The sequence below is a fragment of the Octopus sinensis genome, linkage group LG7, assembly GCF_006345805.1.
Source record: "Octopus sinensis linkage group LG7, ASM634580v1, whole genome shotgun sequence".
NCBI classification, from domain to species: Eukaryota; Metazoa; Mollusca; class Cephalopoda; order Octopoda; family Octopodidae; genus Octopus; species Octopus sinensis.
Window position 1 is genome coordinate 12,547,007 of NC_043003.1, and position 28,000 is coordinate 12,575,006.

At 34.1% G+C, this 28,000-nt stretch overlaps 1 protein-coding gene across 17 annotated transcripts in view; it reads left to right on the top strand.

The window, feature by feature from the left end:
- Window positions 1-28,000, top strand: part of LOC115213920 (liprin-beta-1) — a 488,566-nt gene that overhangs the window by 397,491 nt on the left and 63,075 nt on the right. For 14 of the 17 annotated variants that reach the window (XM_036504518.1, XM_036504513.1, XM_036504519.1 and 11 more), the window contains 2 exons: window positions 3,811-3,828; window positions 26,721-26,805. In XM_036504518.1, the coding sequence (XP_036360411.1) occupies window positions 3,811-3,828; window positions 26,721-26,805 (103 nt within the window). The remainder of the gene's footprint in view (window positions 1-3,810; window positions 3,829-26,720; window positions 26,806-28,000) is intronic. The other 3 variants (XM_036504514.1, XM_036504520.1, XM_036504531.1) reach the window with 1 other exon arrangement.

Genomic DNA, 28,000 nt, shown 5'->3' on the forward strand with positions numbered 1-28,000 from the left:
GGTAATCTGTACCAATTTTTCCTTCAAGATTTGTGGCTGTCTCTGATATTATTTTGTTGAATAGTTATCTTTAATTTACTTCTGTTATTTAACACACATGCGTGCGTGCGCCCGCACACAGTATGGAAGAGTGAAAGCATTGTGAATTAATAAGAGCTTCTTACAATGTTAAGACAAAATTAATGATTTATAACCGTATTTTAACATGCATAAGGAACCCCCGAATTCTGGGGGCTTAAAATTTGGAAAAAAAGGTTTTGTAAGGAGTTATACTATCCATGTATAAAAGAGTCCGACATTTTTTAAAATCTAATTTTTGACAAAAAAGGGTTCCTTATACACCTTAAAATATGGTGATTCCTTATTTCAGGTGAATCAGATACTGCTCATACTTTTACCTTTAGAAAACGTGTGGCAAAAATCTAGTTTGTAAAAATTCATTGCAGGGGTGATTCACCTGAAATATATAAGGAATTATCAATAAATCATTGATTTTCTCTTCACACTGTAAATAGCTCCATATTGTGCAGGAGTTTCATTTACCTACATTGGTAGGTGGCTCTAGACTGCTCTGTGTTGTAGTAAAAGGAACCAAAACACTTATAGATCTGCATCACTGCCTGATGACACATTAACTTCTGCATTCGGAAATGGAGTCCAACAGTATCCTCAATGCATATTTACCTGTGTGTGTGTGTGTGTGTGTAGTTGTCTAAAAATCCATGACTCAGCACAAACAGGCACTCATGAATAGTTTTTTTATTATTATTATTATTATTATTATTATTAAGTTGGTGAGCTGGCAGAATCGTTAGCATGCCAGGTGAAATGCTTAGCAGTATTTCACCCTTTGCTACGTTCTGAGTTCAAATTCCACCAAGGTTGACTTTGCCTTTCATCTTTTCAGGGTTGATAAATTAAGTACCAGTTGCCTACTGAGCGGGGGGGGGGGGGGTCAATGTAATCGACTAGTCCCCTCCCCCAAAATTTCAGGCCTTGTGCCTATAGTAGAAAGGATTATTATTCTTAAGGCAGCGAGCTGGCATAATTGTTAGCATGCTGGGTGAAATGCTTAGTGGTATTTCGTCTGTCGCTATGTTCTGAGTTCAAATTCCACTGAGGTCAGTTTTGTCTTTCATCCTTTTAGGGTCAATAACTTAAGTATCAGTTGAGTACTGGGGTTGATGTAATTGACTGTCCCTCTCCCCATAAAATCCAGGCTGTAACTGAGGGAGAAAATGTAACTATTCTTTGAGACTTCGCAGTATGTACAGACCAGACCATCAATGCAAATAAAGCAGATATTGTTGTGAAAGACCAAAACAATAACGTCTGTTTATTGATTGACATGGGCATCCCCTGTGACCATAATATCTCGGCAAAAGATTTTGGTAAGCTCAGAAAATATAAAGATTTGCTAATCGAAATCAAAAAGGTGTGGCATCTCAAGACTGTTACAATACCAGTGATTGTAAGAGCACTTGGAATGATCAAAAAAGGAACTGAGAATTATTTAAGAATGATTTCTGGCTTACCACCCATGCAGGAAGTGCAAAAGATTGCCTTAACTGGTACATCACACATATTGAGAAGAGCATTGTCACGGTGAATTTTCTCTCTTTTTCCCCTTCATTTTTTTTTTACTTTTTTGTTTTTTCTCTGTCTTTCTTCCCCTTTTTCTCTATCACATGACTTTGTAAATGGACAATCTGGTATGTTTATTTTAATGGCCTACCAATGTATACAGTGCGTTTTTCTGCCCTAGGTGTCAGGAAGACACTTGGCAAGAAATGGAAACAGAATTGAAAGATGATAATGAAAATAGTAATAATAATAATAAATAACAATAATAATAATAATAATTCTTTCGTGTATAGGCATAAGGTTGAAATTTTGAAGAAGGAGAATCGTTGATTACATTGACCCCCCCCCCCCATCCCCAAGTGCTCATCTGGTACTTGTTTTATCAACTCCAAAAAGATGTATGGCAAAGTTGACCACAGCAGAATTCAGACTCAAGCTGTGAAGCTGGAAGCATTTTGCTAATGATTCTTCCAGCTCACAGCCTTAATAATAATAATAATAATAATAATGTATTTCTTTACTGCCCACAAGGGGCTAAACATAGAGGGGACAAACAAGGACAGACAAAGGGACTAAGTTGATTACATTGACCCCAGTGGGAAACTGGTACTTTTTTTATCGACCCCGAAAGGATGAAGTCCTGAATATATCCAACCCATATAACTTTGTATTTCCAATGATATGCACTAAAAAAGACATCAGTACACTCTGCTAGTATATCATCATTCAGACGTGCGTGCACATGCATGCATGCATTCTGAATTCATCTCAAAACTGAGTAATTTCTTGGTAAATACATCTTCACTTAACATTGCATCTCTTGATTCCTTAATGTCTCCTTCCTTTGTTTCTTCTTTTGTAACTACAGCAGTCTCTGAGCCGCAGGACATTCCAAATCAGTGCCTATCTTCACTTAAATTCAATTTATCTGTTTTTTTTCTTGTTACTCATATTGTATCTCTCTTCTCAGACCCTGTATTAAATGCTTTATGTGATCCTTCCTCTTCAGAGCTACAATACATCAGGACTCCCTTCCAGCTATCAATTTTCTGATGTTTAAACAGAACCTCACCTTTTCCAACCTCATTAGGCTATTGTTATTCCCAATCCAAGATAATTCAAAATGTTATAAGTGCCTGTTCTTCTACCTCAGATAAATTAATAAAGACAATAAACACTGCAATAATACAACAGGTGACCAGTTAAGTAGTTTGAGTTAAAATAGTTAAATTTCCTAATTTTTAATCAGATGTTTGGCTTAGCTGTTAAGAGAGAGTTATCTTCAGGCTAAACTATTTTTCTGTCTATCTAATTTCGTTGACTCAACTTTCTTAGTTCAGTTTGTAAAAAAAAAATATATATTAAGTATTATAGAATAGAAAAGACTGTTAAATTTGGTCTACAATCTGATTGTAATTATTTCACTTCATTCCACTTTTAATAATATCTGATAAGCATAAGTGTCACGCATATCATATTAGTAGTTAATATACTGTTTACTAATACCAAATGTCTACCATAAGCTTATCTTCAGCTGTCTACAAGCATTGTAATGTGTCACTTTACTCTGTTTGCTTCAGTCTCACTGATAAGAATTAGCTACCAATCTTACTCTGTGGTTGAACATTTTACTCATCAAAAATATTCATTTGCGAAGCAGTCATCTGTTATACTAATTCATGCAAATATCAGAATATGAAGAGCTTCAATTTACAATTATATTTAAAATATTAAGAAAAAAAAAGTTTTATTTCTGTTCTTGTAACCCATTATACGAAATGTAATGGAGTTTTGTTCTCTGTAGTTATTACTGGAGTTTGCTGTTATTCTCTCTTTGTTGTCTGTCACTATTAATTCCTCTCTCCATTTAAGATACTGAAACCAATTCAGACTTTTGCATGAATTACTGTAGCATATGTTTTACACTTAGAAAACATTTAGCAACTCCAACCATTAACCCTTGAGAGGGAGGTAGCAACTATTTTCAACGAGATTGACTTAAGAGAAGTAACATACCACTCAGTGGTATGAACCAATTTGTTTAGATTATAAAAAAATAATAGAAGTTATCTGAGGAGAACATAACAGTGATTTCAGTAAATTTCCCCAAAGAAACTCAGGCATAATTTCTGAACGACAAATTATGCTGGAGTTAAGCATTTTCTTTTTCCTTTTTCTTTTCTCTTTTAATGAGATATTTGTCATTAAACTTGATTTTTTTTCCAGAATGGAGATATTTCATGGGTAAGTGTAAAGTGTGCTGGGCATCTGGACTATGAACAATATTAATCTAACTATTGCTGTTGCTTTCCTTGGGGGTCTTTCCAGAGTGGATCTTCTGCATGAAATTAATTGATCCAGCCAGGGTAAATGGTTGGCTGATTTTGCAGATATCCACACTAAAATCTGTCTTGGATGGCATTTCAGAAGAAGAAAATAAAAAAAGACTGTTTATTTTTAATAAGTCTTTTTTGGTTTCTAATTTGTAAACTTATATTTCTTGAACTACGTTAGAGAAAAAAACCAAGAAAATGAAAGCAACAAGTTTCTTCATTGTTTTCAGCACAGAAGTAAAATGATAATTAAAATACTTAATTTTTTTTTATATCTTGTTAAATTGTAATTTAGATATTACTTTACATGGTTATTATATTAACAGATGAAGTTTCTTGTTTCTTATCATTTGCTAAGAAATTTATTTCATTTATGCTGTTCAGCAAAAATTGCAAAAATTTCTTTTTTTTTTTTTAAATCTTCAACTGCTGTGTACAAATTTAATCCTGTTTATATTTCATCCATTTGTGTTTTTATTTGTAACTTTGTAATTTTTCATTTAACAGAAGAGTATGTGTGTGTGTGAATACATTTGTATGTACTTGTATGTATGAATATATGTGTGCATACGTGTGTATGTATAAAAATGTGTGTGTGTTGCTGTCTCCTTTCTTTGACATTGCATAATAGTTGTTTGCGAGTGGCACCATCATGCAAGCAGTATTCTTCATTTCCAATCTTCTGACTTATGTCTGGTCATGGAGAAATATTACCTTATTTGGGAGCTAGTGAGGGTTGGCAACAAGAAGGGCCTCTGGCCATAGAAAACCTACCTCCACAAATTCAGTCTGACTCATGCAAGCATGGAAAAGTGAACATTAAACAATGATGATATAACTGTTCTTTGCTTACTGTTGTTTTAATGAATGCTCTGTTAATTATTGCAATTAAGTCTATTGTAACCATCCCTTAATTTTCACCTTATAAAGTAGTATTACCATGTTTTGAAAATGGTATGCAAATAGCTGCATGGGATCTGCTGAGCCAACAACGTCTCCTCATCCTTGCCACTGTGCCTCTATTTCTTTTTAGTCTCAGGTGTGAACAGATGAGTTATACATTTATTTACAAATTTACTTTGTCTTGAAATTCAAAAAAGAATTAACACACATGCACATGTTTGTGCTGTTCCTACATGAAAAATTGATGCTGTTGTAGAAATTACTAAAAGGAGAAAAAAAAAGTTATCTTTCTTGACATTAAACTTGACATTATTAAAATGTTTGATCATGGTGAAAAACTAAACTAAAGTTAGAAGTGAGTTAACAATACAAAGTATTTTGGGCAAAGTGAATTGATACAGGTGAAGATGAAGTAGCTTTCCCATCATTAAACCTGCAAATAATTGTTGAAATGGAAGATCTATTAATACTTCAGTTGGAAGATTTGTAACCAGAAGCAAATTCCAATAATTTTATGATTAAAATTCTTAACTTTTGTTCTTCATTGAAAGAAGACAAATATTAAGGTGCCGATGAAGATGCTGCAGTTAAGTGTCTAGTTGGATGAAAGAAATTAAGAAAAGAAAATTATTTCAAAATTCTTGGAATTTTCAACATTAATGAAATTAGCCTTTTTTTTTTTTTGAAGAAATTGCCATTAAGGCACAAAAAGAAAATGACTCCCCCCATTAAGAATTGTCTTAGCAAAAACGAAGCATTGCAACCTGGTTACGATACATCAAAAGATTGCTTAGCCCTTTTATTTGGGAGCAATTTTGAGCTGAAGTCAAAAGGAAAATTGATCAAACAATAAGCTCAAAGACTTTCAAAGGATACAACAAACAATCATTTCTAGTTATTTAGTGTTGAGATTAAAAAGTCATGGTTCTTGTTAGAAGATTATTTCATGTCCAGAAATTATAAAGCTATTGCTAGAAAAATGAGTAAGTTTTCAAAGTTCTTTTGATTCTTCATAGTGCCCTTGGTCATTCTTACTCAATTATTTTTGTACTAACGTCCATGTATTTTTACCTTAGGCCTATTCTATTCAACAAACTTTCTCATAGGCAACTGAAGTTACAACTGGACAAGGTATTATTACTCTTCAAGAATTTTGGAAATGATTTAACATCAAACAAACAATTCAAAATGTTCACTAGCCATGAGAAGTGACAGCCACCTGTATCAGAGCAGTCTAGGATAATCCTATACGTAACTGAATGTCTTCTACTCTCAAAAATCTAGTAAACAAACTCAATGAAATTGCTATTATTAGAAGAAATCTTTGCTTCTTGGTTGTTGATTTGGTAAATATTTATGAATTGTTATCTTCACATTCAAAAGACTACGTGACAATGATTTCATTGAAATCATGTATCAACAGTCAACAACGAGCTTGTGAAGAAGAATGAAAGGAATTTTCAAAAAATGGAAAATGTCTTGAAGGAATAAAACAGTGAAAGAACTTGAACTTTTGGTGTGGGTAATACAGTTCTGTTTTTAAGAGATGAGGAATTATTTACATTTGACGGATATTTGTCCTCAGGCATATGGCATAGTGGCTAAGAGCCATGGGCTACTAATCCCAAGATTCCAAGTTCAATTCCAGGCAGTGACCTGAATAATAATAATAATAACATCGAAAAATACCTTAGGAATGATAACCCAGGTTCGAAAATTCCCAAAGACACCTGATGAAGGCTGGAGAGTAAATCAGCCGAAACGTTGTGTTAACAACAAACAAGATGAGGACAAATATCTGTCAAATGTAAATAATGTTTTCATGTAGGGTAGGGGTTATAGTAGTGTCAGTCAAACAACAAGTTATGGATATGGATCGTAGCATTGGCAGAAATATGATCCTTTGTTGAGGCTAATCAAAATTACTTGCTATTGCAAAATATATACAGTGGAGAAATGAGTTAAAACTGGTCAGTTGGCTCTTGATAAATTTTCCTCTTAAAAAAATGTTTAATGATAATTCTGAGTTGTTTATTATAATTTTGTTTTCTCCAGAATTAATTACAATTATTTTCATTGCATAATAAATTTCATTTGCATTGGGACCATCAGAGGATTAATTATTCAAATTAAAACAAGGGATAGCCATTAAAGGAGACAGACTCACATACACAGTTTTTAGAGTGTGTGTGTGGCGCGAGTACATGTGCATGTGTGTGTGTGTGTGAGATAAAAGTGTAGTGGTGGTTGTAATGAAAACGAGTAAAAGAAAAAGTTTTGCTGGTATGTGTGTGTAAATATGTGTGGATGATATGTGTTCTGCGTGGAGACTTTACTTAATGTGTATGTGCCCATACACATTAACATGAATTTAATACATACATAAAGAAATAAGAATAAAGAAAAAGGAAAATAGAAGAGCTAGACGAGGAATTATGTTTAAATTTTGTGAATGACCAAGTTTGCATGTTTGTTTTTTTTTTCTTGGATGCGTTTCAAGAGCAACCTAACAAAAAAAATAAATAAATAAACAAACACTGCATATTTCTCTACAAACAACAGAATAAAGTAAGACAAAAACAAAAAAAATAACATATTCAGTTTTAGATAAACCATAAATCAAAGCATGACAGAAACAATAAAGATCCAGATTAAATGCCTTGTTGTATTTAGTTTGATATTCTCTACATCCCAATTTCAAATACTACCAATGGCAGTTTTGCTTTACTAAGGTCAATCCTATATACTAACTTAAAAGTCCTGTTCTTGTTATCATCTCTACGTACTACACTTTTAGGGTTTTGCTGTACAGTAATCCCTCGCCACATCAGGATTCACCTATTGCAGTTTATTATTTAAGCCTACGCCGATTCCTCCATGGTGTTGTTTTGCATTTATAATAAAATAGATATGGGCAAATTATAAAAATGATTAAAAAAATATACAGTACTGTTTCTACTTCACAGATTTTCACCTGTTGTGGGGTGGGGTTGGAACATAACACCCATGTTAGTCGAGGGCTTACGGTACTCCAGTCAGTTGGTGACTCCTTAAACATATTCATGGTTGCTATATTTCTTGGCAACTTAGATGTGTAAACATCTAAAATTATACTCATTTCTTAGTAGAATTTAGTTTCAGTCTGTGGACCTCTAGGTTATGGGCCCAGCATGCTTCCACTGTACCACTCTGATCAACAAGTAATTAAATAAATATTTAATGTATTGTTTCTTTTATTGTCTATTCTGAGTTACATTACTTCTGTTACATCATCTAGCACATGTTATCTATCTCCATGCATTGGACTGTCATCATCATCATTGTTTAACGTCCGTTTTCCATGCTAGCATGGGTTGGACAGTTCGACCAGGGTCTGGGAAGCCAGAAGGCTGCACCAGGCTCCAGTCTGATCTGGCAGTGTTTCTACAGCTGGATGCCCTTCCTAACGCCAACCACTCTGAGTGTAGTGAGTGCTTTTTACGTGCCACCTGCATAGGTACCAGGCGAGGCTGGCAACGGCTACGATCGGTTGGTGCATTTTACGTGCCACTGACATGGAAGCCAGTCAAGGCGGCGCTGGCATCAGCCACATTCGGATGGTGCTTTTTACATCCCACTGGCACAGGGATCACAACTACAATTTCCTTTGATTTTTGATGTTGATGTACTTGACTCAATAGGTCATGCGTACAAAAATGTCTCTTCATTTGTCCTTTACAGATCAGCTAGAAACAGAATAATTCTATAAATGTTTCCCAAGTGCAGTGTAGCAAGTGAGCTTCCTAGTAAAATATTCCATAAAAATGGAATAATTCCACCACAAGCAATTTGTGGCCTTTTACAAATTGTTATGATTCATATATCTCTTATGGCATGGGCTCAGGCAAGGACAATTTATTCATTTATTTGAAGGCCAGCACTTATCTGTGCATGCCAGTTGCCTGTTATTTCCATTGATGCTGTGTAAAGGGAAGGATAAGCACCAATGTTATTGCAGGCATTGCCAAGAGATTGCAAAGGACAGAGCAAAGCATTTTGTGTTACTCTGTAACAATTCTGCTAATTCCCTTTATTTATTGACCCCCAAAAAGGTGAAAAGACAAGCTTAACCTTGGCAGAATTTTAATTCAGGCTGTAGAGTTTCATAATAAATACTGCAAGGCATGACCACTGAATTTATGTTACAAGACCCCATGCTAAGCCTCTATTTTTATATTTCTATTTTTACTGTGTTCACTGAAGTTTGCTGATAACCACTCAGATAATATTTATGAAACTTTCTCTATTGTATATATGAAATTGTGTATATGTGTGTGTGTGTGTGTTAGTAATAAAGCATTGGAGAAGTTTATTAACTATCTCAGCAAATTTAAACATAGGCACAGTAGTGGCTGTGTGGTAAGTAGCTTGCTTACCAACCACATGGTCCCGGGTTCTCATCCCACTGCGTAGTACCTTGGGCAAGTGTCTTCTGCTATAGCATCGGGACAACCAAAGCCTTGTGTGTGGATTTGGTAGATGGAAACTGAAAGAAGCCTGTCATATATATATATGTCCCCGTTACTTAGCGGTTCAGCAAAAGAGACCGATAGAATAAGTACTGGGCTTACAAAGAATAAGTCTTGGGGTCGAGTTGCTTGATTAAAGGTGGTGCTCCAGCATGGCCACAGTCAAATGACTGAAACAAGTAAAAGACTAAAAGACACATATATATATACATGTGTGTCTGTGTTTGTCCCTCAATCATCACTTGACAACTGATGTTGGTGTGTTTACATCCCCATAACTTAGCATTTCAGGAAAAGAGACCGATAGAATAAGTAGTACTAGGCTTACAAAGAATAAGTTCTGGAGTCGATTTGTTCGACTAAAGGCAGTGTGGTGCTCCAGCATGGTCACCATCAAATGACTAAAAGAAACAAAAAAATATCTTTACTCTAAAAGGATTATAGATGAAGTAAAAGATCAAGAGGCTAGAACATTGATCGGATAGTTTACAGGTTTATGGCTACAAAACTGTTAGGACACAGAAAAATCTGCAAATGTCTTGTGAGCCTTGGAATCATTGTCATGGGTTCTTTGACTCTTTCTATTTTCCTTTTTTTCTTTTTATTCTCATTTGTTTACATATGTATGCTTTGTATTTAAAACATTTTTCTAAAACCTAATTTTTTTAAAAAATGATGAAACAAAATTGAATTAATTATTTCAATTATACTTCTGAAATGTTATCATCATCCTCATTTGTCATAATCATTGGTCAAAACTAGCCAAGTCCATAGCCCACCCCAAACTTTACCGACTTTGCAGTTGACATTATCCATGCTGTGTTTCTCTAACAAATGCTTTGTCCCCTTAGCCCTGCTCTCCCACCTCTTTTATGTTATCTTTGAAGCCCCTTTCTAAACAACCCCTCTTTCTTTGTCTCTCACTCTCTCATTCCTTTTTATGTTTTCATGTACATTCTCTTGATATTTACTTGGCTCTCCCCTCTCTACCTTTATTCCTATGCTTTTCTCCCTGATAACATTTAAATATCTTAGTACACTTCATTCCTTTTTTTTGTTCTTTTTCTAATTTTGTGATGTGTTTGTATTTGAAATTGGAGAAAGTTTTCACTTATTTGTTTGTTTCATACACACACTATACAGGAAAAACATTTTTTCCACATCACTAGAAAGTGTAAAGAAAAGAGAAAGTTCAAAAATACAATTTAAGAAAATTCACTTCATAAAAATTTATTTGCAATTATGTAACTGGTTTCACAATTTTTTTCATTTTTATTGTTGGAAGTAACAGATGCTTTGTGAAACAGTTCTTCTGTTGAAAATTTAACAATGCATTACATTTTCAAATTTTAAGCATTATTATGCTGACATCAAATGGTCCATTAGCATTTCTATATTTTTATCTTCACATTTTGATCATTCAATTTCCAATCTTCTTCAATATTGGATGATTTACAAAATTTGTATTCCTGAAATCTTAATAGAAAGATTGTTATGGTTCTACCTTGCAGGAAAATGAAAATTTTCTTATCAAAATGTAGCAAAAACTATTTGCTGAAATATATATTCAGCAAATGTAGAATGTCCTAATCCTTTTCACAATATTTATGTCATTTAATTACACTGTCCCTATTTGTTATAAATTATAGCAAGGAGATTCATTGTTCTTATTTGGTAACAAATCCTGTTCAAAGGTATTTAGCAAAATACATGTATATAGGTAATGTTTATCTCCTTAAAAGTGGATGTTGTGTTAGAACACAAAATACTGTTTTATTTATCATGAGACAACCTCTCATATAGACTTGTGGTGCATATAAGCACTTGGGTTTATATTGCTAGTGGGAGATAATTGTCCACTACTGCTGATAAATATTATCTTTTTATATTAATTATGCTTCTGTCACTATTAATTATTTCTTATATGTTTATATATACATAAGATTTGTATGTGTTTGTAAGAATTTCATTTTCGTTACATCTTAGTCTCCATACTCCCCTAACACAATTTTCAAAATGAAGATAGTTGTGACACTTTAAAGTCATTTATCTTTTAATGTCATTCTTTCTCATTCAGAAGTCAGTAACATCAGAATATTTGTTTAAAATGTGCAAATTGGTAAAACATGGTGATTTTAATTGATCTGATCTTTTCGTGCTTACACCATCTTTATGATTAAAATCTCTTATTTCTAGTAAAACTAAGAATTAGCTGACTTCTCATTATCTTTTATAGCTTTCTACTTTCACTTTACTACCAAACGCAATGAAGACTAGTGTGTGTGTGTTTTGTCATGAGATAGGGTAAAATAGATTGTGATTCTAGGCTTGAAGCTTTTTTTATTCGTCCTTGTAGCTGACTGCACTCTTCAGTAAATTGAGAATATTTTCTTGAGTATAGTCTCTGATGACTATAGTCATCCGTGAGATCAACAGACTAAGATGTCAGGTTCAGATATGTAATGCTATTAACTAAATATATATCAGACTCTGCATACCTGCAGTACCAACTTATATTCAGTGCATTCATATTTTTCTGCTATAAAAGAAACAATGACATATGTATGTTTGTACATTACATACATGAAGCAAAAGGTCAAAGCTCCTTCCTGAGTCATAGGCTCATAAGGCTGGTTTCCTGGATTCTGTGGCATATATGATCCTTCCCCTGGACAAGATGCCAGTCTGTCACAGGATTACTCATTTTTGCCAGCTGAATGAGCTGGAGCAATGTGAAATGAGGTGTATTGCTCAAGAACACAACACATTACCCAGTCCAGGAATCAAAACCCCACAATCTTACAATCATGAGTGCAACCCCCTAACCACTCAGCCACACACACACATGTACACATACTCACATATGTATGTGTATGCACAGATTAGGCACTATATTTTGTGAAAATTTAACATGTCAGTTAAACTTATTTTCTCCCTCATGCAGCTTGTCTCTCTTCTCATTACGCTCATTGTATCCTTCCAACCCCAGCCCTTTCTTCCCAGAACGTTGGCCCTCTAGAAACTCCCTCCTTCATCATATCTTTCCTACAGATGTTCACTTATAAAGGTTCGAGAAGAACATTAATGATATCAATCTCACTGGTCTTGGACAACCTCAAAAGCCTCAGCACTGCCCCTTTCTCTGAACTTAGGAAGTAAAAAACACTAAAAAGAAAGGAAGCTATCTTAATTTAACAGAAAAATATGTCATTTGATATTCTCAAAACAACAACCAAATTTCCTTCATATCACACCTTACTGTCTTAGAATGTAAAATAACAAATGGGGAGTGTATCCACATTACTGTAGTAATGTGGTTACATCATATATATATATAAATGTTTTTTCTCAAGTTGTTTTTCTGGAGAGTAGATGTTAGGTGTATGCAATAATAATTAGGCTTGGTGTATGTAGGTTTTGGGAAGTAGTGATATATAGGTAGGGTATAGAATACACTCGGATGACAGTATGTTTGTAGGGTGTGTATTGGAAGATTTTGTATTGTTTGAATTGGGAATTATGTTATTGTTTAGAGTTCAGCCAAGCATGAAAATAACTGTACACAGGTGTACAAGTTATATATATCATCTTAACATGAATTATTGAGTCAAGCTATTCACAACTGTTATTCCACCAATTTATAACTTTCTTAGTTGTGTCTTTTACTGTGTCTCAGCAAGGAGGTATGGCTTGTTAAACAACTCCAATGCAAATTATTAAAGGGGAGAGTAGTTTTTAAAAAAATATTCAAATAAATCAATAAAAATTACCATAGGCGCAGGAGTGGCTGTGTGGTAAGTAGCTTGTTTACCAACCACATGGTTCCGGGTTCAGTCCCACTGCGTGGGACCTTGGGCAAGTGTCTTCTACTATAGCCTCGGGCTGACCAAAGCCTTGTGAGTGGATTTGGTAGACAGAATATATGTGCGTTTGTATGTCTGTGTTTGTCCTCCTAGCATTGCTTGACAACCGATGCTGGTGTGCTTATGTCCCCGTAACTTAGTGGTTCGGCATAAGAGACCGATAGAATAAGTACTGGGCTTACAAAAGAATAAGTCCCGGGGTCAAGTTGCTCGATTAAAGGTGGTGCTCCAGCATGGCCGCAGTCAAATGACTGAAACAAGTAATAGAGAGAGTATAGTTAAAAAAAAAAAAATCAAATTACTGAGGTTATTGTTTGGATGGAAACCTTTCTAGATTTTTTACCATTACTACACATTAAATATACTGGCCAACTTTTTTTGGGGAAAAAATAAATCTAACAGTGGTGATGCTGATAGCAAATGTTCGTAAGCTTCTTTTCTGGCATATTTAATATATTTGTAATATGAGAATAGCTTAAGAAAATGAATATTGCTGATTGATATGAAAATGTATGGGAAAATGTCCAATTCAGTATTTTTATTGGTAACATGGAAAATGATCTAATATATATATATATATATATATATATAGGGGGAGAGTTCACGAAAAAAACAAAAGACGAAGACAGGTGGTGTACAAAGCAAACAGATGTATTAGTATAATGCTCAGGAATAGAAAAAGTCTTTTACGTTTTGAGCCTACGCTCTTCTACAGAAAGGGACACAGAAAAAAAACAAGGAGAGAAAAAAATATGTGTGTGTGTATATATATATATATATCTTTGAATTGTTTAATTCGTTTTCATATGTTACTTCATTCCTTTACTTGTTTCAGCCCAAAGACTGTGGCCATGCTAGGGCATTGCATTTATGATTGGAAGTACAGCTTAGTTTGATATGAATCAAAGCAGCCATCCATCTACTATAATAATATTATCTAAATGTAGCTATTCAGTAAAAAAAGTGTGGCTGGAGGTTTTGTGGTATCTAGTTCAGGGTCTTACAGTCTGAATTCAAATTTGATAAGGATTAGCTTTGCCTTCATGAATACTACCAACCATACTCATTTCTTCTCATCAAATCGGAGTATATTTTGTGTGTGTCTTGGCAAAAATCATTATTTCTAATTACATTATTCATTTTTTTTAAATTAAAATTAAATTCTTTAATCTGCATGTTGAAAGATAAGTGTTGCTCTTTCATATCCGCCACCTCTCGTCCCCTTCGCTCACACCAAAGAAAAAAAAATAAAAGAATGTTGATTTGGTTGCTGTGGTTGTCTATTTTAAAAAAACTCCAGCTTCAATAATCAGACTTGACCAGCTATTTTTCTACCCACGTCTGCTTTCTACTGCAGTGTATTGTTTCACTATAAAACCACTTTTACTATCTAGGGTTTGTTTTCCTTAACCCTTTTTTAAAAAGTATTTATATAAAAAGTTAATGTTGCTATTATAAATTTCTTTATATACAGAATCATTTTATTTTCTACCCTAATTTTAAACTTTTATTTTGTTTTAATTTTTGAACCATTTTTCTGTTTTGTTTATTACTCGAAAATGTAATGCATTCGTTAATATTTTTAGAACTTATGATTGAAGGTGATTAACTGTGTGTGTGGGAATGTTTGTGTTTTCAAAATAAATATGTATTCTTTTCATCTTATAAATAATAATATATGAGATTAGTCTTATCTCAATGTTTGTAAATAATTTAATACAAGATTAGAACAGGAATACCCTAAATATTCAACTGAATAAAATTGAGGTAGTATATAAAAATATATATATATAAAAGTAATTTATTTCCCTACTGATATATCTAATTTGAGACAAAACAAAAATAATATAATCATATAAGTTCTATTTTTTTTAAATGGTATTTAATTTCTCTCCTATATAAAATAAGATAAACAATTAAATATACAAAAATATTGTTTTTATTACATTGTAATATTTTTTTACATATGACTTTACTTTGCAGCAACTTCATATATTTCTTCTAATTCAACTAATTGTATTTTTATTCTTTGCATTTAAAATTACATTTAATTAATTATTAACCAATACTCATTATCAGTAGACAGATAACTTATATAGACACAGAGAACTTAAGATAAAATCTCTTGAAGACACACTACCAACACTTGTAAAGTTTCTAAGCCAGCTTAGCAAAGAAATCCTAACAGCTGAATAGAATGTTAGAACCTACTGTAATCTCAAAATCTACATGGTATTGCATTCTATCTTATACATTTTGTGTGTTTGTTTATATATTAAAAATAAGATTTTATGATGAATTACTTATTTCATCTCTCCACCTTTCTTATCATCATGCTTATCACCAAAAAAAAAACGTACCCCAACAAGTAGTTATAAGACAATCTAGATGTGTGTAATTCCATGCCCCTAAAATTAGATTTTTTTTTTATTGTTTGTGCTTTATTCAACATTATTTATTTTCCATTAAGCTATGCTGGTTCACTGTGCTGTGGATAGTTTCCAACTTACTTGTAGATAACTGAAAGATCTTAGCAAGAAAACTAATATAATACATTTATACATCATTATAAATATCTTTATTTATATATATATAGAAAACGGACGTTAAACGATGATGATGATGATGATGATGTATATATCTTTTTATATATATATATATGTATGTATATATCTTTATATATATATATATATATATTATATATATATATATATATATAGTTACTTGCATATTCATTTTTTTTCTTCACCTTGGTTGTTTAGTTAGATGGAATAGAAATTTAAAATGTATCAGCCACCTGAAGGATGGTTAGTATTAACAGGAAGTATCTTCCTCGAAGGATACTATTAATTTGAAGATAGGCTAACTTATATTTGGCAAACTGTAAGATAACTTCAGGCTTTGGTGTTGCTGCTAGTATATTAATACCTACTTCATAAGTTTTCAAAAGTAAGAACATTTAGTACTGCTGCAAATTATTCATAATGAAATTAAATGTTATCTCCCATTTGTGCCAGCTTATTTGAAACTATGAAGTTAGTGTATACAAGCAGATTAATAAACATCCATGAAATAAGATAACTTTCAGTTCTGTGAAGAGAGGTGGGTTTTGTCATTTTGGGCAAAGCCTTTCCTCAAAAATAATTTTGATTGGTTGGAGTGAGTCTTAATCATTCACTTTTGCTGACTCTTTCCACCTCCTCCTCCACCACCACCACCACCACCACCATTTAATGACCATTTTCCATGCTGGCTTGGGTTGGATCATTTGATAGAATCTGGTGATCTGCAAAGCTGTGTGAATTTTGGTATGGTTTCTATGGTAGGATGCCCTTCCTAATGCCAATCGCTTTACAGTGTGTACTGGGTGTCATTTTTCCTTTTTGTGACACTGCCACAAGTGAGGTTGCCAAGTAACTTGCAAGACAATGTAAAGAAAAGAAAAGGAAAAAGAGCTTTCAACCAGTTGGGAGTGTATTTGAGAGAGAGAGAGAGAGAGAGAGAGTTCATATTGTCAGTATTAAGTTTGCAACCCTCTACTTAGCTACAATTCTTGAACTATCGGTCATGCCGAGCGAAATTCTTAGCGGTATTTCAGCTGCCGCTACGTTCTGAGTTCAAATTCCGCCGAAGTTGACTTTGCCTTTCATCCTTTTGGGGTCGATTATATAAGTACCAGTTACACACTGGAGTCGATATACTCGACTTAATCCGTTTGTCTGTCCTTGTTTGTCCTCTCTGTGTTTAGCCCCTTGTGGGTAGTAAACAAATAGGTATCAGTTTATTGCAATCATTTTCACATTAAATCCTGTATGGTTTGGGAATTTATTCAGATTTAAATGTTTTTGACTTTATACTTGATTTTATTAGGTTTACATGTTACCCCTAACTGATTGCATAATTTTTCTTAGCCAAAACTGACAGAGGTGCTTCTTCTACACATTTTAAATATATAACTTATATCAAAGACTATTTTTACATTCTGATTGGAATCAAGTTTGATGGTCAACAATTGAACACTGAATCGTTATGAAAATATTTAGTTTCAGTATCAGTTCTTCAAGATCCCACCCCTTTCAAAAATGCTAGTCTTTGTGCTTTTTAGACAATATACACTGTTCTACTAGCTTCTGGCAAATAGTAGGTTCTTAACTTTTAATAGTTGAACTGTTTGATAGAGGAAACATCTTCTAATTGTAAAGTTTCTATTATCCTGTCATTTCATGTGTGGCCACCCCATTCATATATATACAAGGAAACAAATTTTGTTAAGTTGAATGAGAATAGAGTTTTAAACAACTAGCTAATTGTATTTTAATTACAGGAATTTAATTGTTCAGAGAGATTATCTTCAGGCACATTTGTATTATATCTCCTCCATTCTCAGCCCTCTATTCATGTACACTTCCATACTTCCTATTCTTGGTAACTTATAGTATGTCCATAAATAGTTTAAAGTTATCAGATTACATTGTTTAGTGTCTCTTGCTTGTATAAATAAACTAGTGTTTAATGTCTGTTGCATAATTGTTGAAATCATAGAGAATTTAAGCTGAAGGCTTTCTGGATCATATTTTAGGCATAGATTAAATTTCAATTCAAGTAATCTATAATGAAATTTCCCTTATTAGTCAGTTCTCCCTTTCATACTTTTTGCAGATGTTTACATATACATAAGCGCATGCACATGTGCACACACACACACACACACACACAAGCTCACTCACCCGCCTGCCCACCCGCATATACTCAGTTCATTATGCAAAGAAATTAGAACAAGCAATAAAAATGAAAATTATAAATCCTTTAAGCACTGTTTCCTTTTCATTGAATTTTCTAATTTTATGAACATTAAACTGTAAGCACTTCAAAAAAATATCTGGGTAATGTTGAGCGGAGATTTTATGTATAATGTTGTTTAATGTTTTTCACCTTCCTGTAACTTGAGGGTAGGCCCTAACACACCTTCACCACCATCCTTGTTATTTTCCAACTGGGGTAACCATATATCTTCCCTACAGCAAAACACCTGTTCCTGTCCCCTTATCATACTTTAACCTCTCATCACATGGCATAAAACCAACCCACTCAATTGCATGCCTCTCTAACTTTAATTAAGGGCTTTTCTTTTGCAGGTTACTTGGGGGACCTCTCTAGTACCGGTGCCATATAGAAAAACACTCAGTACGCTCTGTAAAGTAGTTGATGTAAGGAAGGGCAACCATCCTTAGAAACCATGCCAAAGCAGACATTGGAGTTCAGTGTAGTCTTCTAACTCACCAGCTTCTGTCAAACTGTCCAACCCATGCCAGCATGGAAAACTATCAGTGAATGATGATTTCAAAGAAGATTTTTGTACTCAATAAGAACATCTTCCTTTGAGTATACTTTATGTATTTTATATTGTTTCCATTCTTCTGGAAATGATGTTTGGCTATGGGGAGATATTAGCTTGCAAAAGACAGGTGAGAGTTGGTGACTGGAAGGGCATCTGGTCATAGAAAATCTGCCTCAACAAATTTCATCTGACCCTTGTGAGATGATGGAGACGATGATTATAGATCAGCTTCAAATGAATAGATATTCTCTGTCACATGTATTGAGTACTATTTCTTCTGTTTGTACATACAAACATACTGAAACTTTATATCCTGTGTCCTGCACTTTTAAGACCCTTCATCTGTCTGCAACAAGTCTAGAAGACTTTAAAATGTTGTCATTTAGCTGCCACTCATCTTATATGTATCTCATATTTTATCCTTCAGTAGACTCCTTGACTCGTTTCTGTTTTCTTTTGTCTCTTTTAATTACATGCAATGCAAAATATATAAGTAATATAAGATTACACCAAGTATGTTATAATTAATAATTGTATTCCATAAGTAGCAAATAATTGTATTTCGTAAGAAGTTGTTTTAATCCTCAGCATTGCTGCCACATTTTGGACTGTATCAGAATATATTAATTATATGGTGATACACACATCATAAAGCATACATCCACAGAAATACAAATTCTTCTATACATGCCATAAAATGTCTATTCCTTAATAAGATAACGTTACATAAACATTCAGGTAAACTGTACTTACCTGCATCAGTATTTATTTAGGACTAGATAAATATTTCTCTTCAGATTGCTAGCATTTGGGACAATCTTTTATTATTACTTCTCATTAACACTTTGGTGCTTTTTATCCGAAGATATGTGTGTTTTGTACGAGTAAAACACTTCCTAATTAGTTTCAATTGCAAAAATCAGTGTGAAAGGAATTTTTAGTATTTTTTTTTTTACTCTCCTTTTCCTTTGTTTTTTTTTTTCTGCTGTTTAACAAAATTTGTTGAAACTGCTCTTGATGTAATTTTGTATAAAAGACATGGGCTTGTCTTCTTCTCTGTAAACGAAGTAGTGATATGACATCATGGGGAATTAAATACCAGCTGCTGTTCTAATTGAATGAAACTGCCAAAATTATACCAGATCCAAAATAGCATCTGATCTTTCCTTTCATGTTCACATCACTAATATATCAACACACACACACACACATGTGTGTGTGTATATATATATATATATATATATATATATATATATATAAATATATATATATATATATTTATATATATATATATTTGTATTTATATACCCACCAACACACAGACACACACTTATGACTATATAAATCTGTAGACTTGGAATATCACACTCTAGCTTGCGTTATTGACTTGGCTGAGACCTAAAATATGTAACATTTGAAATGTGAATAAGTAATTTAAAACAAGGACCAAAAACTTTTTATATTTTGGATTGCATTTTAGTATTTTGTAGCAAGATGACAATATATGTAGTTTTTAACTATTACTATTGTTGGTCTACCAAATTTAGATTATTGTCAAGTTTCCAATTAAAAAATTTGAACATATACTTTGGTTAAAACTAATTTCTTTTTACCAATTAAATTTATTGCATAATACTTTCTCTTTTTATATAGTGTTGTGTGAGGCTGTAGAGATTTCTAGATTATTGGCTTAATGGTTTGGCATTAGTCTCTTGTATAAAAACATATGGTTCTATTTAAAACATACATACATAACTGTGCACATACACATATATCTTTATGTGTATATGTATCATCATCATCATTTTCATCATCATCCTTTAACGTCTGTATGTCTCTGTATATGTGTATGTACACACGGGTGTGTGTGTATATAGTTGTATTTATTAATTCCATTCATAAGTATGACCGATACTTTCTGCATGGAAATTGCCACTGGAAACTATATAGAAGCCTGTTATATGTGTCTATGATGATGTGTGCAAATGGTAATATTTCCTCACCCCAAGTGAAGAGGTAGCATGAATGAACAAATACACTTTTGGATGAATACACATGCATATGTATGCGTCAATATATATGAATGCTTGTGTGTACTCAATGCATATATTTTGTATAATTATGATTAAAATAAGCTATGGGGAAATGACTAAAAGTGCCCTGTGGTCATTATCTTCTCATTGAAGATTTTTCATGTATTAAGTATGATGTGGCTATGATGTAAGAAGATTTTTCATGTATTAAATATACTGTGGCTATGATGTGAGAAGCTTGCTTCTCAACCACATGCTTCTGGGTTCAGTCCCACTGCATGGCACCATGGGCAAATGTCTTCTACTGTAGCCTCAGACCAACTAAAGCCTTGTGAGAGGATTTGGTACATGGAAACTGGAAGAAGCCCATAATATATATATGTCTTTGTGCTGAACATTTGTCCCCTAAACTTGACAACTGATGCTGGTGTGATTATGTCCCCATAACTTAGCGGTTCTGCCAAAGAGATTGACAGAATAAGTACTAGGCTTACAAAGAGTAAGTCCTGGGGTTGATTTGCTCGATTAAAGGTGGTGCTCCAGCATGGCTGCAGTCAAATGACTGAAACAAGTAAAAGAATATGGTGGAGGTGTGTGGCTGAGTGGTTAGAATGTTAGTCTCTTGACTGTATGATTGTAACTTCCTGGACTGAGCAACACATTGTGTTCTGGAGCAAAACACTTCATTTCATGTTACTCCAGTCCACTCAAAAATCAGTAATCCTGCAAATGGATTGGTGTCCTGTCCAGGTCGGGAATTCATATGCCATAGAAAACAGGAAACTGATCCTTATGAGTTTACTTGACTCAAAAATAATTTTTATCCTTTTACGTATGCTATGTGTCAAACAGTAAACAATTTACTGATTAAAGCCTTCATTATACCTCGTGTGTGTGTTTTGGTACTTGTTATATTTTATAAGTAAATTTTGACTTATCTGTACTACAATATGTATGACATAGCAAAATGTATCTGTATATATATTTTTTTTTATTTATGCGCCCTTTTCAAGCCTAGCCAGGCTCTTGGGTCCCGGTTTCCCAGTTTCTGTGGCGTATGTGTTCCCCCCAGCTGGACAGGACGCCAGTCCATTGCAGCGTTGCGAAAGAGCACAACAGGGGTCGCCACCACCCCCTGCCGGAGCCTCATGGAGCTTTAGGTGTTTTCACTTAATAAACACACACAATGCTCAGTCTGGGAATCGAAACCGCGATCCTTTGACCATGAGTCCACTGCCCTAACCACTGGGCCATTACACCTCCTCATCTGTTTATGTACAGTATATCATTTTAAGTAAAAATATGATTTGATTTAGTGATGGGCTATCATTGAATCAGAAGGAATATCAAAACACTTGTCCCTTTTTGTTTTTCCTTTACATCTTCGTACTTTTTAAAATTGTACAAGTATTTCGTTGCAGTGCAAACGAATCAAATAACACCAATGTTTATCATTCATTTTAATGTGTTTACCATGAACATCCGCTGCACTGGGGACTCAACTTAGATTGTGCATACCTATTAAGTCAATTAGTTTAAAATCAGCAAAACATTTGATCTATATTGGAAGGAATAATTTAAATGTTTTCTTTCTCGGTTTAAAATAGTAAAAAAAAAAAATGAGTGTGTGCAATTCATGAAGTTTTTAGATATCTGGAATGCAATTTTAATAGCTTTTTCTCTTTGCTTTAATTAGTTACCTATTTGTGTTGCATTTTAACCCTAATTAATACCTCTCTTTTTCTAAACAACTTGGCTAGTTCAGTAGACTTTATGAGAAGCTAATACAATATTAATGTCAGCCCAAGTGTATTTCCCTGGCATCTGTCTCCAGCTTATCCTACTTTCTTAGTTTAAATCATACATTAATGAAAATAAATCAGTCAGCTGTGTATGTGTGCGTGTGTGAGATCTTCAAAAGACAGGAGATAAATAATTTCTGATGGTGGAATACTCAAAGGAGATGGAGCTCTAACTAATAGCATGTAAAGAGTGGATTAAAAGAGCCCTTGGATGGTAGAAATCAAAGGCTGCCTGAACTTGAACCCACCTTTTCTGTAAATACGACAAATGTTCAAGTCCCCATGGGCAGCCTTCAACCTGACTTTATCCACCTTATGAGTTTTTCAACCCAAAATTTACCTGCTATTATTTATAGCTTTACCTGCTTTGAGTTTCTCAATTAAAAAGATTTGTTTTATAAATATATATGTTTGTGGTTATTTTACTGTCAGTGTTTGACCGTCCAACCCATGCCAGCATGGAAAGCGGACGCTAAACGATGATGATGATGATTCATTACGTTCTTGCCTTATCTTTTCTATTTCTTTATAGGTTTTCTGGGGTTTTTTTTTCTTTCTTTTTTTTTGTAATTAATGTTCGAAATAATTTTAACACATGACCAAACTATTTTCTTAATTTCCATTTCTATTCAATGTTAAATTTGTATGAACTTCTATAAAGACTGATTGACTACTGTGATGTAAGTTAATGTCTCTACTTAAGTTTAACATTCATTCTTATCATCATTCTGTGATTTTTGGTTGCTTTATCTTTTAAGCATTTATTTAATTTGGACAGATAGATAAACCTATGAAACAGCCTTCTTACATTCATATTATGTCCATTTTTCCTCCACTCAAATTGTAAGACATTTTCATTCTTTTTGTGTTGTTTGTCCCTCTGGTATCCCTCTGTTTTGTTGGGAAGTTTTCAAATCTCACTTCTTAAAAAAAACTATCCAGCTGTATGATGCTGCCTCAGATAAGTCTTCATCCAACCCATGCAAACTTGGACAAATAGATGTAAAGTGAACAAACGTGTGTGGTGTGTATGTGTTTGGATGCATAAATGAAAGGAAAAGTACTCGACATGCATAGAAAATTTTATTCACTTAAAATTGATGATTCAGTCTCACTATTCATGTAAAAAGCACTGATACCAGTGTCATATGAAAAAGCAGTGGTGCTGATGCCATGTAAAAAAACATTGGTGCTGGTGCCATGTAAAAAATACCTAGTACACTCTGTAAAGCTGGCATTAGAAAGGTTATCCAGTTGGTATTAGGAAGGGCATCCAGCTGTAAAAAATCGTGCCAAAACATGGAACCTGGCATGCTCTTTACCTTGCCAACTCCTATCAAACTCCTATCAAACCCATGCGAGTATGGAAAACAGACATGAAATAATGATGACCTTGTTTTCATAAAAGAAAGGTTACTAAAAAACTCTCAAGCCTGAAAGTGTTGTACAATGTCCAAAGGCCTAAAAGCCAGTATCACAAAGATACAGTGCTTGTTAGTAACAGAAAGCATGAAATCCCAGTGGCATTTAGGAAATGGTTCAGCAATATAAATATATATATATATATATATATATATATATATATATATATGAAAGGGGTTGGTAGGAATTTAATTCAAGTAATGGTATCTCTGGCAGACTGACAGAAAGAACTAGGGTGTCAGAGATGTGATTGACACACAGTAGGAGCACCTATGAAATGAATTCCATGAACTTCTCAGATAACTGTTGATGTAATTAATAGTTTCTCTTACCTCCTGTGGTGAGTATAGTGAATATGTAGTAGTTAGAGTAATGAAGGCGTGTAAGAAATTTAGGGAGTTCTTGCTTTTGTGGACAACAAAGGTTTTCTGTGTGTGTGAAAGGTAAATGACTTGAAGCATGTGCAAGAAGTATGGTGTCACATGGCAGTGAGACACGGACACTAAACTTCAGAGACTGGAAAGAAATGATGCAGCCATGATTCAGTGGATGTGTAATATAAATGGTATGGTATGGAAATGCTGAGCATCAGTGAGTTGTGTGTGTGTGTGTGTGTGAAAAAGAAGAAAAAGAGAGAGAGAGAGAGAGAGATGGTATATACTTCAGCTGAAGTTATATACTAGTGTGGACATATGATATTATGGAAAATATAGGTAAAATGTGTTGTACACTGTTGGTGAAGGAAAATTGAGGGAAGATGTGGAATGAATGATATCTGCTCAAGATGGAGATTATGAAAAATAGAGGATCTCAGTTTATGAGGGCCTAGAAAAACAGATGCGATGATTTGAACCATGTTTATAGTGGCTACTTTTTTTATCTATCCAGTTTAGTTGTCACACGTTTCACAACTTCATGTTTTCATGCTAGGTACAAAAGACAAAACTATACTATTGGTTACTAAATGAGTTGAGAGAGAGAGAGATAGAAACAGAGAGCATTGCAAACACTTAAATACATAAATGCATTTTACAAGAAAAATAATTTTTTTAACATCTGTTTTCCATGCTGGTATGGGTTGGATGACTCAGCTCAACAGGAGCCAGAGGACTGCACCAAGCTCAAGTCTCTGCTTTGACATGATTTGTATGGTTGGATGCCCTTTCTAATGCCAACCACTTTACAGAGTGTACTGGGTGCTTAAAGTCTTTTTCGAGTCCTTATATTAAAACTTTTCTACAAGTTTTGGCAGCCCATTTGCTAGCAGACCAGGCATAACATACAGTTTTTATCATAGTACTCCACTATGTCAAGTGTATTGCATCTGTTATTATCAACCACAGTGCTTCTGGTTTTCATTGTTACTCTTTTACTCTCTTTTACTTGTTTCAATCATTTGACTGTGACCATGCTGGAGCACCGCCTTTAGTCGAGCAACTCGACCCCGGGACTTATTCTTTTTGTAAGCCCAGTACTTATTCTATCGGTCTCTTTTTGCCAAACCACTAAGTGACGGGGACGTAAACACACCAGCATCGGTTGTCAAGCAATGCTAGGAGAACAAACACAAACACACACACATACATATATATACATATATACAACAGGCTTCTTTCAGTTTCCATCTACCAAATCCACTCACAAGGCATTGGTCGGCCTGGGGCTATAGCAGAAGACATTTGCCCAAGATGCCACGCAGTGGGACTGAACCCGGAACCATGTGGTTGGTTAGCAAGCTACTTACCACACAGCCACTCTTGCATTGTTCATTCTTCAGCAATTTCCTCTTTTTGCTATACCAAATCAGACTGGAACCTGGTGCAGCTCCCCAGCTTACCAGTTTTCAGTAAAACCGTCCAACCCATGCCAGCATGGAAAATGGACATTAAATGCTTATGATGATGATGTTCAAATTTGCAATCATTTTAAGGCATTTCATTTACAATGAATTGTTTTTAAGTCCCAGGTCTACTTTGACTGAGCAAACATTCCAGCCATGACAATCCCATTTTTGCAGATACAGTGTGTTACTGTATAGTTGAAATATTAGATAAATCAGTCAATTTGCATTTAAATGTGCACTTTACTTACCCAGTCCTAGTTAAAGTTGCTATAATGTCAAGTGAGTATATTTTTTTGAAAGAGTGCACGTAAAATTGCTATAAAGCTATGGGAATGTATTAAAAATGTGCAGCCACTCTACCACAGATTATAACAAAATGAATAATCTTTTGATTGTTCACCTATAGGTTTCTTAGTGCTTTTGTTATATGTTCAATAAATAAATACATATATATAAAAATAAGAGATAGAACAAAAAAAAAGTTGAACTAGTAAATTTTACTCAGCAGTAAATACTTGTTTATGAGGACCAGGTAACACCTGAGTCAACTAGGTAAACTGGTCGCAGTTATGCTCTTAGTATTCATATGACAATGGTGATGATGATGCCATTAATATAAATTGAATTGGTTCACAGTGGAAGCCTCTGTTATGTTGTATCCTTTCAAATTTATTGTGAATATTTATTTTTAGTAGAGCTGCATGGCTTAGTGGTTAGGGTGTTGGACTCATGAGCATAAGATTGTGGATTCAATTCCTGGACTGGGCAATGCATTGTGTTCTTGAGAAAATCACTTCATTTCACACTGCTCCAGTTCACTCAGCTGGTGCAAATTAGCAATCCTACAATGGGCCACCTGTCCTGTCCAGGGAGGAATATATATGTCAGACAAACTGGGAAACCAGCCCTATGCTCTTTACAAAGTAATGTAGACTAACTATATTTTATTCTTTCCAGAAACTAGCTGCTATCTTCTTTTATTTAATTTCCAGTTTTGGTTTTCCCTCTATGATGTAATTTCTTTCTTTTATACTTTTATGTAATTTCTGACATGATATTTCATTCTATTTCATTTTTGTATTTTCAATCAGGACCGCCGGTTAGAAGACTATGGAAAACTATTACGACGTTATAAGAAAATTGAAGAAATGCTCATACAGGCTCAAGGAAGGAGAGGTATGCCTTGATTTAATGTCTAATGTCTCTTAATCAAATTCAAAATTGAGTTGTTCACATGGCAGGTCCTCTTTCTACTGGGATGGAGTCTTTGGTTCATTGTCAAAATGATCTTCGTTGTTATTTTTCTGTAAATATTTGCATGGTCATCTTTCTGATGAACTTTCTGGCTTGGTACCTTTTGTCAAAATCTGTAATCCTTTTGCATTTAAACTGTCCATATCCGGCAAAAATAGTCTACCTATTTTAAGTTCAAACTGACTAGATCCAGCCTCTCACACCTATTCTACAATGTCATTCTAAAAATAGCATTCACATCATCCAAATTTCAAAGCCACAAGATAATGCATGATTAATTCAAAACGATGTGAATAAATAAGCATTACATTTAAGAGCAGAGTAATCTGAGGGCTAAAGGTTAAACATGTCACCTGTTTCCCTTCCCAGGTGCTTTCTCTCTCTATTGAACTTCCTGTTAATCATAAGTCCTTGTTTTGTTATTTCTTTATTGCCCACAAGGGACTAAACATAGAGAGGACAAACAAGGACAGATAAAGTGATTAAGTCAATTAAACTGACCCCAGTGCATAACTGGTAATTAATTTATCGACCCCGAAAGAATGAAAGGTAAAGTCGACCTCTGTGGAATTTGAACTCAAAACGTAACAGCAGACAAAATACCTATTTCTTTACTGTCACAAGGGGCTACACACAGAGGAGTCAAACAAGGACAAAAGGATTAAGTCGATTATATTGATCCCAGTGCGTAACTGGTACTTATTTAATTGACCCCGAAAGGATGAAAGGTAAAGTCGACCTCAGCAGAATTTGAACTCAGAACGTAACGGCAGATGAAATACCGCTAAGCATTTCGCCCAGCATGCTAACATTTCTGCCAGCTCGCTGCCTTCAAGTCCTTGTATTCTAATAACTTCTTTCCTCAAGCTGCTGCTCTCTGGATCTCATAACCATTATCTTGTTTTCCTCTTGTCTGTATTTAGTCCTTTTAACTTCCTGTCACTTCATATCTTTTAAAATTTGTAGATCTTCTCTTCCTTCTTTGTGATCCCCTATGCTGCAGTGGCCTCAATCCTTGTTTGGAACAAAATCATATAAAAAAAAATTTGATGGAAATAAAGGATAAACCTTTTATATCTTGTTTATTGGGAAGGTCATTACACCAATAATAACACAG